General features: G+C 41.2%; 2 protein-coding genes and 1 long non-coding RNA gene across 9 annotated transcripts in view; 1 reads left to right on the top strand and 2 right to left on the bottom strand.

Annotated features, from left to right (window-relative positions):
- Positions 1–1,764: 1,764 nt before the first annotated feature.
- Positions 1,765–8,864, bottom strand: taldo1 (transaldolase 1). Its single transcript, NM_199687.1, is given in 8 exon segments — positions 1,765–4,056; positions 4,142–4,287; positions 4,607–4,804; positions 5,015–5,190; positions 6,233–6,364; positions 6,494–6,601; positions 7,367–7,490; positions 8,753–8,864. Coding segments are annotated over 8 exon segments (1,014 nt in total). The 5' UTR covers positions 8,850–8,864; the 3' UTR covers positions 1,765–4,023.
- Positions 8,865–10,370: 1,506 nt separating this feature from the next.
- The window catches only part of tspan4a (tetraspanin 4a), a 23,252-nt gene continuing 9,999 nt past the window's right edge, over positions 10,371–23,623 (top strand). For 3 of the 7 annotated variants that reach the window (XM_073929021.1, XM_073929022.1, XM_073929019.1), the window contains exons 1-3: positions 12,456–13,023; positions 13,070–13,748; positions 16,395–16,586. In XM_073929021.1, the coding sequence (XP_073785122.1) occupies positions 13,440–13,748; positions 16,395–16,586 (501 nt within the window). In that variant the 5' untranslated portion in view covers positions 12,456–13,023; positions 13,070–13,439. Of the gene's footprint in view, positions 10,487–12,455; positions 13,749–16,394; positions 16,587–23,623 lie in introns of those variants that run through there. The other 4 variants (XM_073929023.1, XM_073929024.1, NM_001002348.1 and 1 more) reach the window with 3 other exon arrangements.
- LOC137488356 (uncharacterized) lies at positions 18,407–21,933 on the bottom strand. The gene is made up of 7 exons (XR_012393958.1): positions 21,847–21,933; positions 21,516–21,571; positions 21,063–21,122; positions 20,838–20,959; positions 20,346–20,460; positions 19,562–19,673; positions 18,407–18,650 (listed from the first exon to the last, which is right to left on the bottom strand). It is a non-coding gene; the product is annotated as an uncharacterized lncRNA (long non-coding RNA).

Raw genomic sequence — 23,623 nt, 5'->3', positions numbered from 1 at the left:
GTTGTAAGGTTATAATTTGAGATTTGGTGTTTTAAAGTGTCCCTATGGAAGTACTAATCTTACTCCTTAACCTTAATCCTAGTAAATTCTGGGGTTAGGAATCTTCAGTAGATCTCATGTTTGAGTTGATTTTTTGAAAAGTACTCGAATGACTGGTGTAGGTGGTGTTGATGCACAATGTGCTGTTGCGTGGAGGTGCTAATCACCAGTAGAAGACTGGGCTTCATTTAAGGCCATTCACCCAAGGCCACCTTCCCTGCGTGCTGTCCAAGTGGACCCAGGGGGGCTGAATACTTACCACTCCCCCAAGTGACCTTTTGTTAACACCGCAAGGTTGCCCAGGCCACCCGAGAAGAGTCTGAAGGGGTCTCTGATTGGGGCCTACTCTGGCTAGTCCAGAGACCAGGCTCCCAGGTCCCCAGATTTCTCCAAGGAACATGAGAGCCCTTGCCCAAATCAGCTGAACCTAACACGTAGATTCAGGAGTAGAAGTTAGCCATGAACTGGTCATTGACTTCTCCTTTCCCATGCTGATTTTCTCCAGGGTATCTCTAATCAACATGCAAGAGGTTCTATAAGCCCAAGATAGCCTAAGAACTAGTCCCAAATGTGACCAGAGATATCCAGAGAGATGGTCCTGACCTCCTACTCATTAAATAAAATGAAAATAATTTAAGAGGTCAGGTCGAGGTTCAATTTGGCGGATATATCTGAGTAGATATATCATTCTTCTACCAAACATCTCCCCTAAGGCAATGCAAGAACCAAACCGACATCATCCTCATAAAGAATAACCGTTGGGAGCATTGCCCTAGAGAAATGAAGAGTCTGGGGCTTGACCAGGTGTTGAGACGCAGCATTTCGGCAGTGGTGAGTTTTCTCATGACCATTTGTTTGTTTGTGTTTTTCTTTGTTCTTGTTTGCATATTTTCATTCAGAGTTTGATTATCTGATGTCTAGATTGTTTTCCCATACTTTGATTATCATATTTAATGTCATAAAGACCTTTAAAATTGTGTTTGATTAGAGAATAGACCATATGCAAATGACTCATTAGTATTCGTGGTTTTGCACCAATCACGTTTGTTCTCTGTTGAGTGTGCTTTAGGTCAGTTTAAATAGCTTATATCTCTGTTGTTTCTTAATATTTTATTTTCTTTGTTTCGGCATTTTAATCTGTATATTATGTAGAAAAAGTGTTGAACATAAAAACTGTCATTACTAATAAAAATGTTTTTTTTGGGGTTACCGTTGTTGAGAAGTATAGCTGATTTAGTGGGGTCTCTTACAATCGTCTCATAGATTAAGACAAATGTAGTCCTGCTTTTTGCTAAATAATTAGCAAATGTAAATCTTGTGGAAATGTCATTAATGATGATAAGACCAATTTCTGAATCATCTGAAAAGACATGCAAGATTCAATATAGTGCAACAGTTACTGAAATAACTCCAGTAAGCAAAATCTATCATATTTGAGAATTGGTTTGCTCTAGAAGATGATGCATCAAAATAGAACATTGAATTACACTTTTGAAAATATTTTATTTGAGTTTAACTTTGACCTATTTGTATGAAAGCAAATTAAATTAAGCTGAATTAAGTTGCTATGGAGGGTTATTCTCTGCAACTAGCCTGAACTCCAGATAGAATAATCCAAGTGATTTATTTGTTAGTCTTATTGTCAATGCTACTTGACATTACAATGTTTTACAGTGACTCCATGTTATTGGTTATTTACATATATTTTCCAACTATAAGCATTGAAAATAAGTGTTTATTTAAAGTAGCAAGCACTCATACATGTTCATATATATCCATTTTAAATGTAACTATGGGGGTAAAAGAGAGATAAACATACATATACAGTGCTCAGCATAAATGAGTACAGCCACTGTTAAACATGAATCCCAAACAGTTTTATTTAAGTTATATTCATTAAAATAAGAGTTTGTTCACCAAACATCTGTCGCTATAAAAAGATAACATATTTATATTCAAATGAGATATTGCAAAAAAAATGAAAATTACAAACTTAAAAAGGCGGTTCATTCTGCTGTGGCGACTCCAGATTAATAAAGGGAATAAGCCGAAAATAAAATTATTAAATGAATAAATGACAAACAACAAATGTCAACAATTTTACATTTTTTAGATTATATTAGGTGCATTTATTAAAATTATAAAATATTTTTATGATGAAACATCAAGAATTATATTTATTAGACTCAATTAGAAAGAAAAAACACATGAAAATGATGTATAAATGATCAGATGAAGATTAAATAATCTTGATGAAATTAACTAAACAGATAAAACAGATCTGCAACATTAGCTAAGCGTTTGCAATAATCTTCATGGTAAATTCATTAGCAGCAGGAATGTTCACTGGTTACATCAAAAACTGAGTGATTCCAAGCGATGTGCATTTGGCATTTTACATAAACATTTACAGCATGTTGGCAAGAGCTTTTACAGTCTTGGCCAGAGTTTGATGCATTTACATGCATTAAGCAGCAGGGGTCGCCAGCGGGTGGCGTTTCATACAAACACTTAATCAGCTGCTTTTGCAAAGAAATTATTAGATCAATTGATTTGATGCTTTGGAGAGATTCATTTCTTCCATCACTGGGGGAATATCACAATATTCAACAGCCATGTGAACATATAAAGGCTATTAAGTAAAAACTAAATAAATAAAAGCCTTCATTTGGTCTCTTCCACTTCCCATGATGCACCATAGCACAGTTACAAAAGGTCACTCCTGATGTTGCTCTGGGGTCTCCACTGCTTCCAGAAACTGCTCAGAAGATAATAAAGCGGACATGTTGACTGGTTGATGGATTGTGCCAGTTTAGGTTTAGTTCAAAACACAGTTGAGATTAGTTTGTTATAATGTGTTAAAGAGTGTCATGTGGGGGGTGTGTGCACAGCTCGCTGTTTTAGGGGTGTGTTACTTCACATTAAAATTGGTTTCAAACTCCAGCCCAACATAAAAAGGGGGCGGGGCCAAAAGCTCCAAGCTTTTGCTTGTGTTGAGCCCAATGAGGCTTACATCTAAAAATAGAGTGAGGGTGTTCCTCTAGTGACATCGCTTTGACTCACACGCTGAACATGGCAGACGTGAAAGACAAACTGAGGACGTTAATACGCGCCTGTCAATCAATGTTGGGGGGGGGGGGGGTCGCACTCCTACAAGTTGCAGTCGATCTGAAAAACCGCTCCAATTGCACCACCGTTTTTATGTTGTTAAACTGAAATTGACTGTGTGTGTATTTCACCCCAACATGAAGGTCTATACACTATACCTACACACATGTACACCCGACCCAAACTGCTTGAAAAGGAGATTTTTCACCATAGGTGCCCTTTAAAGTGAGGCTATTGCTCGACCTCGGTTTTCTCCTGATTATCAAACACGTGTGTGTGTGTGTGTGTGTTCATATTATGAACGTAAACATGTCTTGTGCTTGTAATAAAGAGCGCTGCTCTTCCGCCCTTCAGAACTCTTTTAGTTAATCAGTTTGAATACAGACTGAGCTTCAGTGCGTGTGGATGATGTCAGGGGTGTTTGCTGAACCTGCGGAGAGTCTCAGTAGAGGAGAGCCGTGTTAAGGAGTCAGAGTCATTAACTCAGAGGATTCAATCAGTCAGGAATAAAGAGACGCTTTCATAAAGCCGGACTGAAGCGTTCTGCAGAGGAAAGAGTTTAATGGGGTCATCAGAACATGTGGGACAGAGAACACTGAAGCAGAGAACAAAGTGGAGCTCAGAGAAATGAACAGAGCTGCTGCATATCTCTCTCTCTCACACACACACACACACACACACACACACACACACACACACACACAGAGAGCTAGGAGAATCAGAGGGCTTCATCAGGTTCACTTTCTAATATTAAAATGTAAAGATCTTATAAAAATCTATATAGTATGCAGGTGATGATACTGAAGGCGGAGCTTCTGCCAAATCAGCCAATGGGAGCGAGGGAAGGGTTTGGTCCACTAACGAGTCTCTGCTGCTCTACTGGCCATTCTTCGCACTAAACATTCTCTCCTGGAACACACAAACATTAAAGATGAACATGTGGAGGCCCAAGGAGAGCAGGAGAGAGTGTGTGTGTGTGTGTGTGTGTGTGTACCTTAATCATGGTCTCCAGCTTGACTGCATCAGCTGCAAACTTGCGGATCCCGTCAGAGAGTTTCTCCACAGCCATGCGGTCCTCATTGTGCAGCCAGCGGAAGCTCTTCTCATCCAGCTGCAGCCGCTCCAACACACACTCCCTCGCTGCAACACAGAGCGCAGAGCTTAGGCATGTGTGTGTGTGTGTGTGTGTGTGTGGCTGTCTGCAGTGTGTGCATGTGTACACCTGTCTCTCTCTCTGTGTGTGTGTGTGTGTGTGTGTGTGCGCATGTGTACACCTGTATCTCTGTGTGTGTGTGTGTGTGTGTGTGTGCGCGCATGTGTACACCTGTATATCTGTGTGTGTGCGTGTGTGTGTGTGTGGTGTGTGTGCGCATGTGTACACCTGTATCTGTGTGTGTGTGTGTGTGTGTGTGTGCGCACATGTGTACACCTGTCTCTCTCTGTGTGTGTGTGTGTTTACCTGTCTGCGGTGTAAGTGTACAGGTGATGGCGCTGTGGTCTTGGCTCAGCTCCTCCAGCAGTGCAGGTGAGATGGTGAGCAGGTCGCAGCCCGCCAGCGCCTTCACTTCCCCAATGTTCCTGAAGGAGGCGCCCATCACCACCGTCCTGTAGTCAAACTTCTTATAGTAGTTGTAGATTTTGGTCACACTCAGAACACCTGAGAAAGGTGAAGAGATGTTCACAGAGTTCATCATACAGCAATCTGGAATACAACCATCGTCTCTAGTGTTAATATCATCATCATCATCATCATCATCATCGAACGACTTCATTTCCACATCTGTCAATCTGAAGGGGATGTGGAGCTACAGATGCTGGATAACCTAACTCAAAGTTTAACCCAACCCAGAGTATAACCCAGACATGCCTGGGTCTTCATGGGGCTCGTAGGTCTTGCGCTCAGTGTTCTCCTTATACCAGTCCAGGATTCGTCCCACAAATGGGGAGATGAGAGTGACCCGGGCCTCAGCGCACGCCACCGCCTGGGCGAAGGAGAACAGCAGAGTCATGTTGCAGTGGATGCCATGGATCTCCTCCAGCTCACTGAGAACACACACACACCGAGATTACACACACCTAGACATACACTAGGGCTGTGAAATAATCAAAAATTCATTTCAATTTCGATTTTGGTTTCTAATAATTATTAAAAAGACACACACCACCCCTTTCCAGCTGTACATGTGTTGCTCTGCAGAGCTCAGTTTCTTTGAACATTACTGAAAGCATGTGCTGTACTGTAATGTCTGCAGCAGGAGATGCGCATCATTCATTGATGAACATTCAAATCATTCATGCGTTTAAACCATAAATCAGAACCATACTGCTCTTAAAGAGACAGCGCGCGATATTCCTGCGCCCGACTGTCTTTATCATTAATCAAACAACGACAGGAGAAAATCCCCCACTGCTCTCGACTGAAGCACTGCTGGAGCTCAAGCTAGAATTATTAGTGGCCCTTTTCCCCAATTTCTGTTTAATGGAAAGAAGATTTTTCTTCAACACATCTCTAATCATAACAGTGTTAATAACTCATCTCTAATGGCCGATTTATTTTCTCTTCATCATGATGACAGCACATATTAGACTAGATATTCTTCAAGACACTAGTGTTCAGCTTAAAGTGACATGTAAAGGCTTCACTAGGGTAATTAGGGTAAAGTTAGGGTAATTAGGCAAGTCATTGTATAACAGTGGTTTGTTCTGGAGACAATGAAAATATATATTGCTGAAGGGGCCAATAATATTGACCTTAAAAAAAGGTTTCAAAATATTTAAAACCGCTTTTATTCTAACCAAAATAAAAGACTTTCTCCAGGACAACAAATATTGGAGGAAATACTGTGAACAATTCCTGAATATGAGAAACAGCATTTGGGAAATATTTATAAAAAAATAATTTTAAAAAAATTCACAGGAGGGCAAATAATTTCAACTTCAACTGATAATTACAATGATTACCAAAATAATCGTGATTATGATTTTTCCCATAATCGAGCAGCCCTACTATACACACACACACACACACACACACACACACACACACACACACACGTAGGAGCAGCAGTGGTGCACACACTCTCACCGTCCAGCCTGAATGCCTTCCCATGTGGATGAGAGCTTGATGAGGATCCGCTCTTTACTGATGCCGGCGTCCTCATACAGCGAGATCAGCCGCCGTGCACGAGACACCATCGCATCTTTATCAAATGATAGCCTGGAAAACACACAACATTAAAACACATCTAAATACAAACACACAACTATGTCAAGCACACCATCAGCTACTTTAGTTTATTGACAAAGTGCAGTGCACACATGATAGTGTGTAGTGTACATCTCTGACCTGGCGTCGACCTCAGTGGACACCCGCCCAGGGACCTTCTTCAGGATCTCCAGACCGAAGTTCACGAACAGCTTGTCCATGGCGTTTGTAACCTGCTCATCTTCAGTCCTGTGGTTATAAACACACACACACACACACACACACGCACACACGCACACACACACGCACACACACGCACGCACGCACACACACGCACACACAAAAAGCAGACCAAAAATTTAAGCAACATGAAGAGGATGCAGGTCTCTGATTGGTCAGTTTGGTAGCTGGAATGTGTGGGCAGAGCAAGAGCCATAGGGGCAGAGCAGATCATGTTTGGATGCTGTAGAGCTGTTAACTCATGATCAGGGCCAGAAACAATCTGTGGACATTTCTTGTCAATTCTGTGCAGAATTTTGGAAATAAATCTGTGGATTTAAGCAAAGGGTTTTAGGAGCATCATAACTAAAACTTAATATATAAAATAAAAAATAATACCTTTTTCAACTTTCTTAATGTTTATATTGTAAATCCAGTTAGATACTCTTTGGTTACTAAATAAGTGGGTCTCGCATAGAATGTCTCTACTGAAAGACAGAAAATATGACTTTACAAGCTGTACTGTAAATTCATACAAACATTTCCATATTAGTCAAAAATATTAATGAAATTAGTTTAATAACTGAATAAATATACAAGTTTACACACATTTACACAAGTAAATAACTAGACTCGATGAAGGGCTAAAAGCATGCAGATGTCTGCGTGTGCTCCAGGTCATGAACTGTGGGTGGGCTACAGGGGTCAGGAACTGTGTGTTCCTCTGGAGCTGTGAATGTTCTGCCCAGCTCCAGCACTGAGCAGAGAACCATCGGACTGCAGTGTTCTTCTTACCCGCCGTTAGCGGTGCCGTATTTGATGGCCTGGTCCACCAGCGGCTGGTAAGCAGGCATCTTGGCAGCAGCCAGAATGAGGGAGGGGTTGGTGGTGGCATCCTGAGGCTTGTACTCTTCAATAGCTGATGGAGGAGAAACACAGATGATTAATGCACATGCTGTTAATCTTCGTCATTAGGGAAAGCAGACGCTCTCTGTTCCTGGCCATTTCCTAACAGAGCTCCTCTATCCACGATGATAAATCAAATATAACAGTGCAGGAAGAGCCTCAGTTAAACACAGGACATCCACTCCTGCACAGAGGCAGAGATACAGAAGCCAAAACACATTACTCTGGAAAACTGTCAAGCAGAATCCAGTTGATCAGGTCAGAGAGGCTTTATCTGGAGCAGATCATGAGAAGAGCAAACACACAACAATAACACCTCTAATCTCTCTATACTGACTACAGGAAAACACTGCAGAACAGAAACAAGTGTGTGTGTGTGTGTGTGTGTGTGTGTGTGTGTGTGTGTGTGTGTGTGTGTTCATCATCATGACCATGCAGAAAACAGAAAGAGGAGTTCAGCTCCTTCAGCCAAGCAAACAGTGAAATCACGGAGTTTCACAAGAGGACTGAAGCAACACCGCTGATGAAGAAACCTCCACCGAGCGCCTCCTCCACGCGCTGCAGCCGGAGCTCCTCGTGCGGCCTTACTAAAGAGCTTTAGATTACATCTGTAAACCTTTAGCTCGAGTCCTGCGTCCTGTACATCAGAGTTTAATGTGTCACTGGAAACTGTTGATCGCGGAAACGTTGAGAACTTTAAACTCTGCACAGTTTCAGCCGAACATTACATTAAGTCACGCACGCCTGATAAAGGCTTATTAATATTAATAAAGCACTGTATTCCGCCATTCGTCGGGTGACCGGTGAGTGCTGCCCCCAGCCAATCAGAGAAGGAGATTTTGAATGTCAAGTAGGCATATTAATATTCATTAGAAGAGCGTGCTCGTTCGCTTCCGGGTATTGGCGCGAGAACGCAAGAGTAACGCTACATTTGTCAAAGCCGGTGAAATCCGTTTGTATTAAACCGGTTACCGGAATCACAAGTGTTCCTCTTAGTGTTAGCTCACCGCCACAGACCGCCGCGTTTCTACACACTTCCGTTTCAGGCTCTAGTTCCGCTAATAATTATAGAGCACATGAGGGTAAACTTCAGCAATCATTACGAAATTACGCCGCTGTGCACGAGCAGGAGACGAGCTGCGCGCACACAGGGAGGGTGAGGATCATCATCTTCATCTTCATCATCACTCCCCGTCCTCTGAATGAGGCATTAGTGAACTGAGGCGCGTATAAACTTCACCACACCGCCTCCTCATGACTATACAGCTGATTTACCGTTAAAGTCTCCCGTGTCCGCGACGACCACCGTGAACTTCTTGATCTGCTCGAGCGCGGACTCCATCTTCCGCCGTTTGTCCGGTGATACAGACATGATGACCGGAGAAAATCCGCTTTTATAGCAGCGCAAACAGAGACGCGACTGTCTGAACTAGAGCTGCGCGCACACACACGCGCGGGGGGCGGGGTTACTGCGTGGCGTCATCGCGCACAACCAATGATGGTGAGATTGAGCCACAACCCTCATGAGCCGAGGACACTGAACATCAGCGAGGACACAGCGCGCTTGCGCAGATGTGGAGCTACACTCGAGCTTCAGCAAACAGATTAAAGTAGTGCAGAAGAACACAACAACAACAACAACAACAACAAAAACAACACAAAAACAGATTAAAGTAGTGCAGAAGAACACAACAACAACAACAACAACAACAAAAACAACACAAAAACAGATTAAAGTAGTGCAGAAGAACACAACAACAACAACAACACAATAACAGAGCCGGCCCCATTTCAGAAAGGAGGTTAAGTGAAAACTCAGAGTATGTTAACCCTGAAATGAGAGAAACTCTGTGTTTGCAGTTTCAGAATGGCAGGTTTGTCAGGCTGGAGACAGCAGAGTAAGTCAAGCCTGTTCCTGAAAGAGAGGTGACTTTAACTCGGACTCAGGTACCGTGGTATTTTACTCTGTGAACTTAACCTGGTCAGGAGCAGGTTTCTTCTCTAAACGCTGAGAGTCTCCTGCTCATTTAAAGATGAAGCGGTGTTTCTCGCCTCAGCCTTACGTTTCCTTACACCTATTTTAATGTTCATTTTGGAGACTTTTAAAAATGTGCATAAAAATGTAATAACTGTAAAATAACTGAGGAGGAGAAACTTTTAACCGATAAGAAAAGATGCGCATACATTAGGATGGAAACACTTTTACTGAACACATAACAGTATACGCATTAGAAAAGGTGATGTGATGTTGTTATGAGAGATGGTGTGATGAGGATAGTGTGTGTGAAGGGATAGACCAGCAGCATGAGCACACTGCAGAGCATCTGACATGTTGTTTTGGTCATTCTATAATGCTGAAACCATTTCAGTATTAGTGTTATTATATTATTATGACCTCTGGCCCTACACACACACACACACACACACACACACACACACACACACACACACACACACTCTCTCTCTCTCTCTCTCTCTCTCTCTCTCTCTCTCTCTCTGACTGCACCAAGCAGTGGTGGAGTGGAATCTGCTGACTGTCCTGCAGGTGGCGCTGCTGTGTGAGTCTGGAGTTTTGCTGTGCTGTTATTCATGCTTCAGTGTTTATCTCACTAGTGCACACTGTGTGTGTGTGTGTGTGTGTGTGTGTGTGTGTGTGTGTGTGTGTGTGTCTGTGTGTGTGTGTGTGTGTGTGTGTGTGTGTGTGTGTGAGATGGTTTGTATGTGAGTGTGTGTTGGTGTGTATTGCTTCTGCAGTACTCAACAGTGAAACACAGCATCCACATAGAACACACACACACACACACACACACACACACACACACACACACACAGGCTCTGGTCAGAAACACTCCAGCATTCCTGAGATTCCTGATGGCCGTCCCTCCCTGCAAACACACACACTCCTGACTGAGGAACACACACACTCACACACAGCGCGGCACTAGGATACACACGGCAAAATGGAGAAGGACAGCAGCTCTGCGAGAAACTGAACATTACAGGAAGAAGGTGAGCGTCTGCGTTACTGACGAGAGATCTGGACAAACACACACACATAAAGGAAGAGTAGAGGAGTTAGGGTCAGACGAGGCGGCTTCCCCTCAGTGGAGCTGCTCTGAGTTCTGCTGCTGAGCTGGCAGACCGACTCCTGCGCTGACGAACACACTGCAGACTACAGCAACACACACTGGGGGAACACCAGCTCCTCACACTAGCAGCTACTGCTCAGGCGGAGAGGGTCACGGTTGTGTGTGTGTGTTTATAGTGAGGGGGTCACGGTTGTGTTTGTGTGTGTGTGTGTGTTTATAGTGAGGGGTCACGGTTGTGTTTGTGTGTGTGTGTGTGTGTTTATAGTGAGGGGTCACGGTTGTGTGTGTGTGTGTGTGTGTGTGTGTGTGTTTATAGTGAGGGGGTCACGGTTGTGTTTGTGTGTGTGTGTGTGTGTTTATAGTGAGGGGTCACGGTTGTGTGTGTGTGTGTGTGTGTGTGTGTGTTTATAGTGAGGGGGTCACGGTTGTGTGTGTGTGTGTGTGTGTGTGTGTGTGTTTATAGTGAGGGGTCACGGTTGTGTGTGTGTGTGTGTGTGTGTGTGTTTATAGTGAGGGGGTCACGGTTGTGTTTGTGTGTGTGTGTGTGTTTATAGTGAGGGGTCACGGTTGTGTGTGTGTGTGTGTGTGTGTGTGTTTATAGTGAGGGGGTCACGGTTGTGTTTGTGTGTGTGTGTGTGTGTTTATAGTGAGGGGTCACGGTTGTGTGTGTGTGTGTGTGTGTGTTTATAGTGAGGGGGTCACGGTTGTGTGTGTGTGTGTGTGTGTGTGTGTGTTTATAGTGAGGGGTCACGGTTGTGTGTGTGTGTGTGTGTGTGTGTGTGTGTGTGTGTGTGTGTGTGCGTGTGTGTTTATAGTGAGGGGTCACGGTTGTGTGTGTGTGTGTGTGTGTGTTTATAGTGAGGGGTCATGGTTGTGTGTGTGTGTGTGTGTGTGTGTGTTTATAGTGAGGGGTTGTGTGTGTGTGTGTGTGTGTGTGTGTGTGTTTATAGTGAGGGGTTGTGTGTGTGTGTGTGTGTGTGTGTGTGTGTGTGTGTGTGTTTATAGTGAGGGGTCACGGTTGTGTGTGTGTGTGTGTGTGTGTGTGTTTATAGTGAGGGGGTCACGGTTGTGTGTGTGTGTGTGTGTGTGTGTGTTTATAGTGAGGGGTCATGGTTGGGTCTGCAGTTGTGACAGCAGGACTTGAAGCTGAAGGTATTGTTAAGCTGTGGTTGTTTGTTCAGATGCTGAGAGCATCAGGAGTGTGTCTGGTTTACAGCATGACTTTACCCTGTGTCTGCAGCTCTCACACACTTTGACAGACTCTTGCAGACCTCAGACATTAGCGCGGGAACAGCCTACATGTCTATTTCACCATGTGTGTAGGATGTAACGGGAAATAGTTATTTCTGGACTTGTGTGAAAGCGCTCAGTGTTGTAACGGCTCGTGATGATCACAGCGAGGTCCGCTTGATGCTTCTGTGTTTATAACAACACTCACCCGCATATATGTACACCTTCACATCACACATTATCACATAACAGCACAAGACTAACGCTGTGTGTTCAGGAGATCATGATGACACTGCCTCAGGAATGAACTCTGGAGAGCTGCTGTTACTGAATGAGCTCTCAGCGCATCCTACAGGCTGAAGAGTGTTCATTATTAATGCTGTCTGCGCTGTACAGCATACACACACACACACACACACACACACAGTCATTTACACTAGAGAGCAGATATACTGCAGATAAACCCCGTCACCAACACGAGAGAGAAACCAGAGATGAAGCAGCAGAGATCAGGAGCTGCTGAGGAGATCTTCTGCAGCGCTGTAATGAAGAAGAGGAGCTGTGCTGGAGGAAGATGGCGGACGGCGGATGCTGATTGGCTTAGCTGAGAAGGGGTGTGGCCAGAGCCTGATAGATAGAGGGAGACTGTGTGTGTGTGTGTGTGTGAGCTGCGCTCTACATCCCCCCTCTCCCTCTCTCTCTCTCTCACACACACACACACACACACACACACAGACAGTGTGTGCATCCTCTTCTGCAGGAGCTGCTTTATTCCTGAAGTCAGGCGCAGAGGACAGACTTTGAATCCGCAAACCAGCCTTCAGATGATGAGGAAGAGGCATCGATCATGAGGAGGGAAATGCAGAAATGAGGGATCACAGCGATCACACAGCCGATGCCGAGCAGCAGCAGAACAGGCTCCATATTCAAGGCGGAAATCTTCCTTGGCGATCGCTGTAAAGCTCGGAGACGTGCGCTTCATCTGTATTCAGCATCGTCCTCATCTTCATCATCCTCTTCTTCATGGTCTGCAGCTTCAGCAGGTGTGCAGGTCACAGAAACACTGGAGAATCCCTGCAGGACGGCCGAGGCCTGATCACAGATCAGCGGACACCAGCTGCGCATTCAGAGGAGGAGGAGAAGAAGAAGAGGAGTCTCCAGCGGGACTCAAACATTAATCACTGCAGGAGTTACTGAGCCTCGGGTTATTGATAGGAGAGGGTTCGGGTTATTGATAGGAGAGGGTTCGGGTTATTGATAGGAGAGGGTTCAGGTTATTGATAGGAGAGGGTTCGGGTTATTGATAGGAGAGGGTTCGAGGTATTGATAAGGTCAGGGTTATTGAGTGATTGATCGAACATTGAACAGTGATGAGGCTCGGCTCTGGCCTGCTGTCCTCACACTAGCGCTGGGTTTCTGGACCATCTTCTCGAGGTTCTGTCTTTAAAGATGTGAACTGCTTTTCAACAGTAAAGCCCAAAAGAACAAACAGACATGTTGGATCTTTAAGGTCAGCGGGCGTGAGCTCTTATACTTGCTTGTTGATTGCATTTCTGCTCTGTGACCCCGGTGTTGTAAAAGTGGGGATCATCTGGCCCCTGGGGGTCCGGGCTGCGGCCCCGGCTCCAGCCCCAAACCCTAAGATGCGGCGCTCGAGTACGGACGAAACCCCGTACCGCCGCAGCCCGTCTCTGGACAGTAAGTCGGGGTCGCCGCCTCTGCGCTACAGCGGCGAGTACGAGTACCACAGCTCGCCCTTCGTCTTCGGCCTGCGCACCACACCCGGCCCCAAGACTAAAGCCAACTACACCAGCGCGCAGGGCAGGAAATATGTGGTGTTTTACCTGGATCTGTCCTTCATCTTCCTTCTAGAGCTGCGGCGTTGCAGGATGGCGGAGGGCTGTCTGCGGGCGCTGCGATACGGAATGGTCTTCTTCAATCTGCTCTTCTGGGTGAGTCAATATACTGATTATTCTCCTCTGAATGTGCTTTATTATTATTGTTCTTGTCTGTCATTCTGCTCAATTTATTCTGCCGTGGAAACACAGATGCTTCACAAACACACAACAGCAGCTCACGCTTTTGTCAAGCTCCAGAAATGACCAGAACACCGTAGACGTGTACAGTGCGGGATAGATTAGTGCGGTAGTGAATATGCATATGCAGGTGTTGCTGGTCTTGGTGTAATAGATCTGCTCCGCCGCTGCTGCAGCTCTGATTATTGGTGTGGAATCGAGACCTACTGCTGCCAGTATATTCATGCTGTCTGAGTGTAATACACACTTCTACTGCAAACACACAACATTCATCAAACACACTGCGGATCTACACACAGCTGAGGAGGAATCTGCAAACACAGCGAGGGGCTAATATGGTTTACACTACACTACACTGAGGTATTACTCTACACTACACTGAGGTATTACTCTACACTACACTGAGGTATTACTCTACACTACACTGAGGTATTACTCTACACTACACTGAGGTATTACTCTACACTACACTGAGGTATTACTCTACACTACACTGAGGTATTACTCTACACTACACTGAGGTATTACTCTACACTACACTGAGGTATTACTCTACACTACACTGAGGTATTACTCTACTCTACACTGAGGTATTACTCTACACTACACTGAGGTATTACACTACACTACACTGAGGTATTACTCTACACTACACTGAGGTATTACTCTACACTACACTGAGGTATTACACTACACTACACTGAGGTATTACTCTACACTACAGTGAGGTATCTCAGTGCTCTTCTAGATGTGCTGAGCTGCGGTGATGAATACTGACATGTTTAAACTGTGGTCCTTTAGCCGAAGTTAACCCTGTGTTTATTTCTAAAAGCAGAGCTGTAACCGTGAAATAAGAGCTCATTTTCCCCGCTGAGGGTAATTATAGCTTTCTGTCCAGCACGCGCTGTCTACACCCTTTGTTTAAATAAATGCTATATAAAAAGCAATTCATGGCAACATACTCAAACAAACAAAACTTAATGCCATAACACTAATGCTGGCCATGGAGAGCTAGACTGCTCTTACTGACGTACACTGTCTGGTTCTGTTGAGAACAACATCAAATGCAGCACATGAAGAAACACAGCTTATGAAGCAGCAGAGACATTATGCATTATCTGAGAAATGATTTATATTCTGAGGAAGCAGTGTGACCTTGAAAAGAAAAAAAATAAAGAGAAAGAAAAGCAAAGACTGGTCCAGGGTTTACTGCAGTAAATGTACTGTACGTCTGACTGCAGAGTTACCCAAACAGACACTGGCTGCTTCTGGACTGAGTCGGTCTCTGTTAGGGTCATTGGACCTTAGATTCTGTAATATTATATACGTATTCTATATATTATTACATCTGTATTATATACAAGATTATGACATCTATAATAGAGTGTGATTCTCTGACTGAGCCGTACAGTGATGCACACGGTGAATGATGTAAACTGGACGTCTGTAGTCGAATGCCTCTGCCTAACACTTCTGTAATTCTGTCTGATCAGAGATATCTCTCACAGCTCAGTTGACCCATTAAACGGCTAAATCATCCTCAACACTTGCCCTGTGTTCCACCGGCTTCAGAAGACAAGAGGAGAACAGGACACCATCCTAAATCTGCATTCAGAGATAATGTGGCCTAAAAACCGTATATTCCTCCTGGTCCGCTGTCTGTGTTGCCATGGCAACTGTGTTGGTTCAGGTTCCTCCAGCAGCGGCGGTTTAGGCTCAGAGTTCCTGACGCGGGTTCTGCTTCTTGTTTAAGCTGAATATGAACAGCTGCTGTGTGAACTGATTTTAATAAAGCAGCAGTCCCTGCAAACATCCTCATATGAGCCCAGCGGGTCCTGTTCATCTCCTCCAGTAACTCTGACAGTGTGTTATTGTCCAGGATCTCATGATGAAGCCGAGTCCATTACAGATCAGAATATTCACTCTTACATTCACATTATTCCTGCAGCAGAGAGTTTCTCCACAGCGACTCTGATATGAGGACAGCAGAAGCTCCTGAATCAGCAGAACATCAACATGTAGCTCCAGTGTGGAGTCCAGAGTGATGCGCTCCTCCATGAGTGTCCTCCAGCTGATACTCTCCTCTGATGCGGGAGTAATCCACCGCTCGGGCTGGGTTAGGGGTGGGGAACAGGTGTGGGTTACAGTCCCAGCAGAAATGATGTTGCAGGATCAACACAGATGTTAAAGCAGGACCACAGCACACACACTTACACACACACACACACACACACACACACACCTGAAGAGGCACTCACAGCCCCTAATGAAGACACAAAGCACAGAGCAGTACACTAACAAGAGCAGAAAGCAGAGAAGGGGAAGAGGAAGATAACTCAGAGCCAGAAGAGCAGGTGTAGAGCAGCGGGAGCAGGAGAAGATCCAGCACTGACACACACACACACACACACACACAAAGCCCTTCTTCATCAAGTCCGTGTGTGTGCAGGTCTGCTTCAGTGTGTGTGTTCAGGTGTTCTTCAGTGTGGTTTTAGCATGTGTGTGTGTGCAGGTGTCCTTTAGTGTGTGTTCAGTGTGTGCTCTGTGTATGTGTGTGTGCAGCTGTGCGGCTGTGGGATTCTGGGAGTTGGAGTGTGGCTCTCCATCACGCAGGGAAACTTCGCCACACTCTCGTCCTCGCTGCCGTCGCTCTCCGCCGCTAACCTGCTGATCGCCGCGGGCACCGTCGTCATGGTGATCGGCTGTCTGGGCTGCGTGGGTGCGGTCAAGGAGAATCGGCCACTGCTGCTCAGTGTAAGTATACACACACACACACACACACACACACACACGTGAGTCTGCCGGATTCTCTGAGGCTGGAGCTGGACGGGTTTATTGGAGATGAGCACATGCTGAAGAGGAAAGCAGAACTCCTCCTGAACCCTAAGCTGAAGACCTCCCACACTGTAAAAAATTGCTGTTAAAAAACGGTCAGATTCTACGGTAAAATAATGTTTTTTCACTAAAACAGTAATGTTCTGTTAAAAACAGTGCTTTCTTGGTAACATTTTTGTTTTCGAGAAAGTAACCAACTGCAGAAAACTGTGAGCTAACAGAGTTCAGATTCGATGTTTTGAAGTCTGTGTTTAAAATCACGCTTTGTGCCCTTGTTCACTATTTCATACACTAGTTAACTAATATAGTTCACCTGACAGTTTTAATGAACACTAATGAGTGAATTCAGACACTGATGAACACCTGCTGTTAATAATTACAATTACTGAAGAAAATAAACAAGAAATACAAACAGTGACTTGAGTTACAACATTAAATAAAATCAAATAAAATAAAACAGCTTCAGTCTCAGCAGAGGATCATTAAACAACTCCACAAACAACAGCAGACACATGCTTATTACTGACTGATTTGACTGCCATACTATTCTCATTGAGATCCAACAGAAATTAAGGTGTTTTTTGTGTCACCGTAATGGAGTGAGGGGCTGGTTTAGTTGGGCTCTTCACCCTTGAACTTATTAATTCAGACTCTCCAATTACTATAATAAAGAGTTAACAAAATGCTTGTATTATAGCAATTAAGTTGGAAAGTCAATAAATAGAGAAATCTATTTGTCTGAAATTAGTTCTGATAAATGTTTTGTTATAAATCTGGAAGAAGGGCCTCATGCAATAGATTTTATGCTTAGTTGCAGGTATTAATTTAATTAATGAGAAGTGGAAACAGAAAAGATACCTCCGTAATTACTTAACAGTTAAGAAATTACATACAAAAACAGTTCAGTTATGACAATTACATACTCAGACCTCATGAATCTGACCTTGTATCTCAACAATGGTAACACCTCAAATGTTTCATGCTGCAATGCATGCTGGGAGTGGCACGGTACAAATATCCCAGCATGCATTGCGGTATAAATAAATGTTGTATAATGGTCTAACAGTTTTCTTTATTTGTGTTTGATTCTGCTGTTGTTTATGTTTAGACTTTCAGTTGCCTGTTTGTGAGTTAAACTGTTAATTTTGTTAGTCGTCACCATTATTGAGGTTCATATGCTGATTATTGATGTCTCTTTGAGTGCGATTTACACCATAGAGAAGTATTATTGTCCAAGATATTCTTAAAAACTTCCAGAAATCCTTGCCATATATATATATATATATATATATATATATATATATATATATATATATATATATATATACACTGTAAACGATTTCTTGTTAAATTAACAGTAAGTTACTGGCAACAATTATCCAGTAGCTGCTGTATTTCATAAAACAGTAACATTACTGTAATACTAATTACATTAGTATTAGATTTACTGTAAAATGTAATACATCATTTTACTGTTTTCTTTTTTTACTGTAACACCAATTACAGTAGTTATACACATACTGCAAAACTGAAAACAGTATATCACTGTACATTTTTACCATGCAGAACTACGGTATTTTAACGTTACTTTCATTATTACTGTATAGTATTTTACAGTTATTAAATGTTATTTTATTGTATTTAATAGTGCTACTTTATATTGGGCAAAACATTTTCAGAATTGCACAAATATTATTTTAACTGTTCAAGAAATACAAGAAAAATAAAGAAATTGAAACTTTAACTTCACAATAAAAGTTTATTGTGTAAACCCTACTGAAACAGTAGCAATTATTCAATATAACAAAGCAAAAGAACACTAATGAACAATTGATCATTAAAACCAGTCAACAATTAATGCATCAAAAAGTATTACAATTTTAAAAACAGGTGAAAATACTGCTACAAGACAGGAAATGATGAAGGTCAAATGATGTTGTGGAAAAGGGACAGTGAAAAAGGGCAGCAGCACTTCTGATGATCCTGCAAAAATGACAAGCAAAATCAATCACTGGAGAAAAAACTAATCATGCCTCAAATTATTTCATTCATTTAGAAACCAAACACCGCACTGCAGTTTTATATATATAAAACACTGTTTTTTATTGTTTTTGTTGGGGAAATAGTTTGTTGTCAATTTACAATTACACTAATGTTAATGGGGAAAAGATCAGTCAAGTCAACACTAGTCAAGTGTCCACACAGATATGTAAAAAATAGTCTCATCTCATCAAAGTCTCATCTCAACTTAATATCTGACTCTGTATAACTTGAATATCTGATTCCATGACCACACTAGCACTTCCACGGATTTAAGAGGGGTGAACACAGTTCATTCTGACCTTAAGAGGCTACATATTAAAAATAAATAAATAAATAAAATAATCTAATTTAATGTGAATAATGTTAATCAAGTACTTTTAACATGTGAAAATCCACTTCTAACTTACAGACAAGATTACGTTAGAGAACATGAAAGCCATGGGTGATTTTTCAAAAAAATAATGCTAATGATAAGTTACTGACATTTGGTTCGTATAAAACAAAGTAATCACTAAGCATTCATTTTTGGCAAAATCTGCCGAGAGGTGCAGCGACACGATCAAATGTGTTAAAGTTGAGCAGAGAACTGAAGAGTAGTCAAGCAGTCTACTTCATGAAAAGTTTGTGGTAATATTTTGCGGTCAATTCGTATTACTGTATTTCAATATGCAGTGATGGCATGTCAGTGAGACAAATAAATATTATTACACCTCACGAGTGACATTGCCTCAAATTAAATCATCATGACGTTACTGTGCACAGCATCAGTAAAACGTTAAAAATTATTTAAATACCAAATTTTTTAAAACAGAAATCCTGAATGCATGATAATATGAAGATTTATTACTCACTGATGTCGAAGCACTTCCAGGTCGTCAGAGATGTAGACAGGACAGAATATGTGCCATCAAATGAGCTCTTGTGCAGCCTTTGCTGGACATCAAGGTAGTATGTTCACCCACACTGTAAATAAAAAAAAAATCTGTTATTTTACATGTTTTTTTTTCCCAGCAGCTAGGGTAATAGAGTCATTTGGTTAAGTCAAGTGGTTTAAAATCATTTTATTTATTAAATACTTGCTTACCCATATATAGATGTAAAAGTAACCAAAATAAATAATTTATTAAAATGTGAGAGATACTAAGCATGTTTGGTCTACAGAGAGAAGTAAACATTTACTTTAAGCATTGATCCTAATGAATGTATTTCTGAACTACATCCAACGGACTACATCGCCTCGGAAACAGCATTTTTGAGCATTTAGATCAGGGGTGCTCAACCCTGTTCCTGGAGATCTACCTTTCCGCAGAGCTCACCTGCAACCTTGATCAAACACACCTGTCTTTATATACCAAGTGCTCCTTCAGATACTATTTAGTTTGTTTAGTTGCGTTTGATCAGGGTTGGAGCTAAACTCTGCAGAAAGGTCGATCTCCAGGAACAGGGTTGAGCACCCCTGTTTAAGACAATGAAAAATAAGACATCTAGATGATATTTTATATTCAATCATTTGTTGTGAAATTTAAATGACTTCTATTCAGTATATACATAAAATAAAATTAGAATAAGAACAAAAAAAATAATACTCTATGCCAAATAAAATACTTCAGATCTAAATAAGGCAGGTGTTTTTACCTAAAGGTTCATTTCCTCCAGTTAGTTTAGTTGCAGATCCCTCCACATCTGTGCTTTATTTGGTTCTTGACATAAGAGTATCTGGTGTCACATTCCAGGTCCATCACAATCTGAGCTAGAAAGACAATATGGCAAAAGACAAGACACATATAAATAAGTCTCAGAATAAAATATTTAAAAGGATAGTTTACTTTTCTGCCACCATTACTCCATGTGTTTTAAATCCATTTAAATTTCTGTTGAACACTAAAGCAGATATTTTGAAGAATGTTAGAAACCAGAAACTATTGACATCCATATTTGAACCAAATTTCTTTAAAAAAATATGAGTTTGTGTTCAATGGAACAAAAAAAATCTAACTATTTTGAAACAAGTGGAGGATGTCAAAGATGCCATTATTTTCATTTTTGGGTGAACTGTCCCTTTAATTCAAGTGTCACGCATTACTCATAAAAACTGATCTATTGCTTGAGGAAAACTAAATCAAGTACCTCCTGTGAGCAAGCAGAATCATTATGCCATTGTATCCAGCCAACTGAACCAGCCGAGGCTCGAACCAGCAACCTTCTTGCTGTGAGGTGACAGCACTACCTACTGTGCCACTGCGTCGCTACTAGAAGAAGAAAAAGAGGTTGTACATGAAACTCCTCACAACAAATCTGTGAACAACTTGACATTTCAAAATCTAATCAAAATGAGGAAGACATCAACATTACCTTGAATAATCAAGAGAGGAGAGATTGGTAGCATCAGTTTTTCAACATCAATTGCTGTGGCTGCAAAAAAGATAAATATAATAAGAGTAAAATCATACTTAACATTTAATAATCTAAATCTATGGTACAACCATACAAATCTGTATGGGGTTCAAATAAATTTGTATACAAATCATTCCCTACACCTGAACACCAAAAATAAAATGTACAATTAATGACACACTAACGTTATACAATAAGCTCATTAACCAGTGAGAAATAGACAATTAATATGAATTATGTTAATATTAACGTTAGCTTAAAAGACATAAACTGAAATTTATTATCAGCTCAATTTAATAAAACAGTTAGACTTGTTTCATTAGTGAGTTTAGTGAATAACTAACTTACAGTTTACAAATTTAACCATAATGATAACTTAGTCATAATGACCACATGAAGACCAGAGCTCACCTTAATGTTAAACGTTTAACTTTTCATGGTGACTTTGCCTTCATCTCAGTGTTGTGCTGAAATAGAGAATTCATTAATGCAGTTAACCCCAAGTAAAAGTTACGTTTTTTTCAGGTAACGTTACTATGGTCAAAAACTCACTCAAGATAAACTCACTGTACGTTATCTGATACCTCGCAAACACTACAAACACGGTCTGGCGTCGAATAACGTGACATAAGTACCTACAACTAACGTAACTTGGTTAATTATTTAAAATTACACAAACACTACACGGAAAAATACACAAAACAATCATTTAACGAACAGAATTTGACTTTTAAAAACTTACCGAGGATGAATTCACTGGAGAAAAAGGCGACAGGTGGATTTCAAATTAGGAGAGCCGTTGCTTGCCTGGTGAAGGTCGAATCGAGTCGGCTCGGTTCTATGAATCGGCTCCTTAGAACAGTAAAGAGTCGAATCCGCCTAAAACCGATTCCTTTTTGCATATTATTGTAAGACACAACAATAAATCATTACTATTTCGTTATACTGCTCGGTCACACACATTTATTCACATATTGCTGAATGTGCTTGTGAACACATGTGATAAAATAATTCCCGAGCAAACGGTTCAATCCAATTCGGTGTCGTTTGAGTTCTGAACCGAACCAGTGCAAACGTGATATTGATAAAATAGAAATATTGTTTTTTTTTTTTCACTTTACCAGCGAAAATATTACATATATCTGACTTTAACAATAAGAATAAGGTTCGCTTGAAGTGTTTTGAGAATTAATATTTTTTTTCTCCCAGAGTTCATACACCAACAAGCAAATATAATGGCGGATGAGAAAAGCCAGATCATATCATAAATATTGCGTTTAATATGTTACGAAATGAAGTTTTAACAGTTTTTCATGCGAGAATGTAGTTCTTCCAAACTCAAATCTATGGTTTGTTTTTTAGATATCATGATAACGCTCCATCACTCATGTATCCGGCAAACCTCATGCTTTACTCGGCCTGGACATTATTGAGACATGCCCCTGTCTTCGATGACTAGATAATAAATGTGTTATGATATAAAGTTTTAACCGTTTTTCATGCGAGAATGTAGTTGTTTTAAACTCAAGTCTGTGGTTTATTTATTAAGATAGTGCGTATTTTAAAATATTGTTTTGAAAATGCGGAGATATGTGACCTCTACGGTGGCCCATATGGGTGCCCAATATTCTTGAATCCGTCTAAAGCAGGTTGGTCAAGCTGACTTTGAAATCATTTTGTGTGTTTAACAGTCTTTGGTTACGTGAATCAATTATTTTTGTTCCAATTTACGTTTTGGTTTAGCACAAAGTTATGTTTATTAAATAGTATTTAATATTTTCATGTTACCTTATAAAATGAAGGAGCAGTGCACCCAAAAATGGAAAACCAGGGGACAGTTTTGAACAGTCTGAAGAAACTGGTTAGGTTATTTACTTCACATAATAATTTGTCTAAAAATAAATAAACATAATAATCATAATATATATAGTGTGTGTGGAGTTGTTCTTGGTCATTTGCAGTACTGTATTTAGATGCACAGTAACTGATTTTTCCCCAAAATTCATTATAAAATCTACAGTAACATACTGTTAACCATGTTCACAGTATAGAAAAGTTGAAAATACATTATTATACTGTGAAAACAACAATATATACAGTAACACACTGTACACAGCTTATACAGTAAAAAACTGTTGAGAAATGCAGTATAATACTGTGAAAACAACAGAAATCGTTTACAGTGTATATATATATATACATATATATATATATATATATATATATATACATATAATGTAAAACAGTAGATTTAACATTGAATAGTGGCAGTAAATGTTATTATACTAAATGAGAACAGACTCTGCCATTTAATAGCAACATGAACATCACCAGATCTTATTTAGGTTTTTGGCTGGCTTGCCACAACAAAGGAGCTTTTTAAACAAAGTTCTTAACAATTGCAGCAGCCAAGACATATAAATGTTAATAATGACAGGGCTAAGAGCCCAACTAAAGCAAACTCTGTTCTCCATGATGGTGACGTAAAACTTTAACTTTTTCTGAAGAAGAACTTTAGT

Source organism: Danio rerio, chromosome 18 (assembly GCF_049306965.1).
Source record: "Danio rerio strain Tuebingen ecotype United States chromosome 18, GRCz12tu, whole genome shotgun sequence".
NCBI classification, from domain to species: domain Eukaryota; kingdom Metazoa; phylum Chordata; class Actinopteri; order Cypriniformes; family Danionidae; genus Danio; species Danio rerio.
The sequence above is the reverse complement of the archived record's forward strand: the minus strand, read 5'-3'. Positions and strand labels throughout refer to the sequence as shown.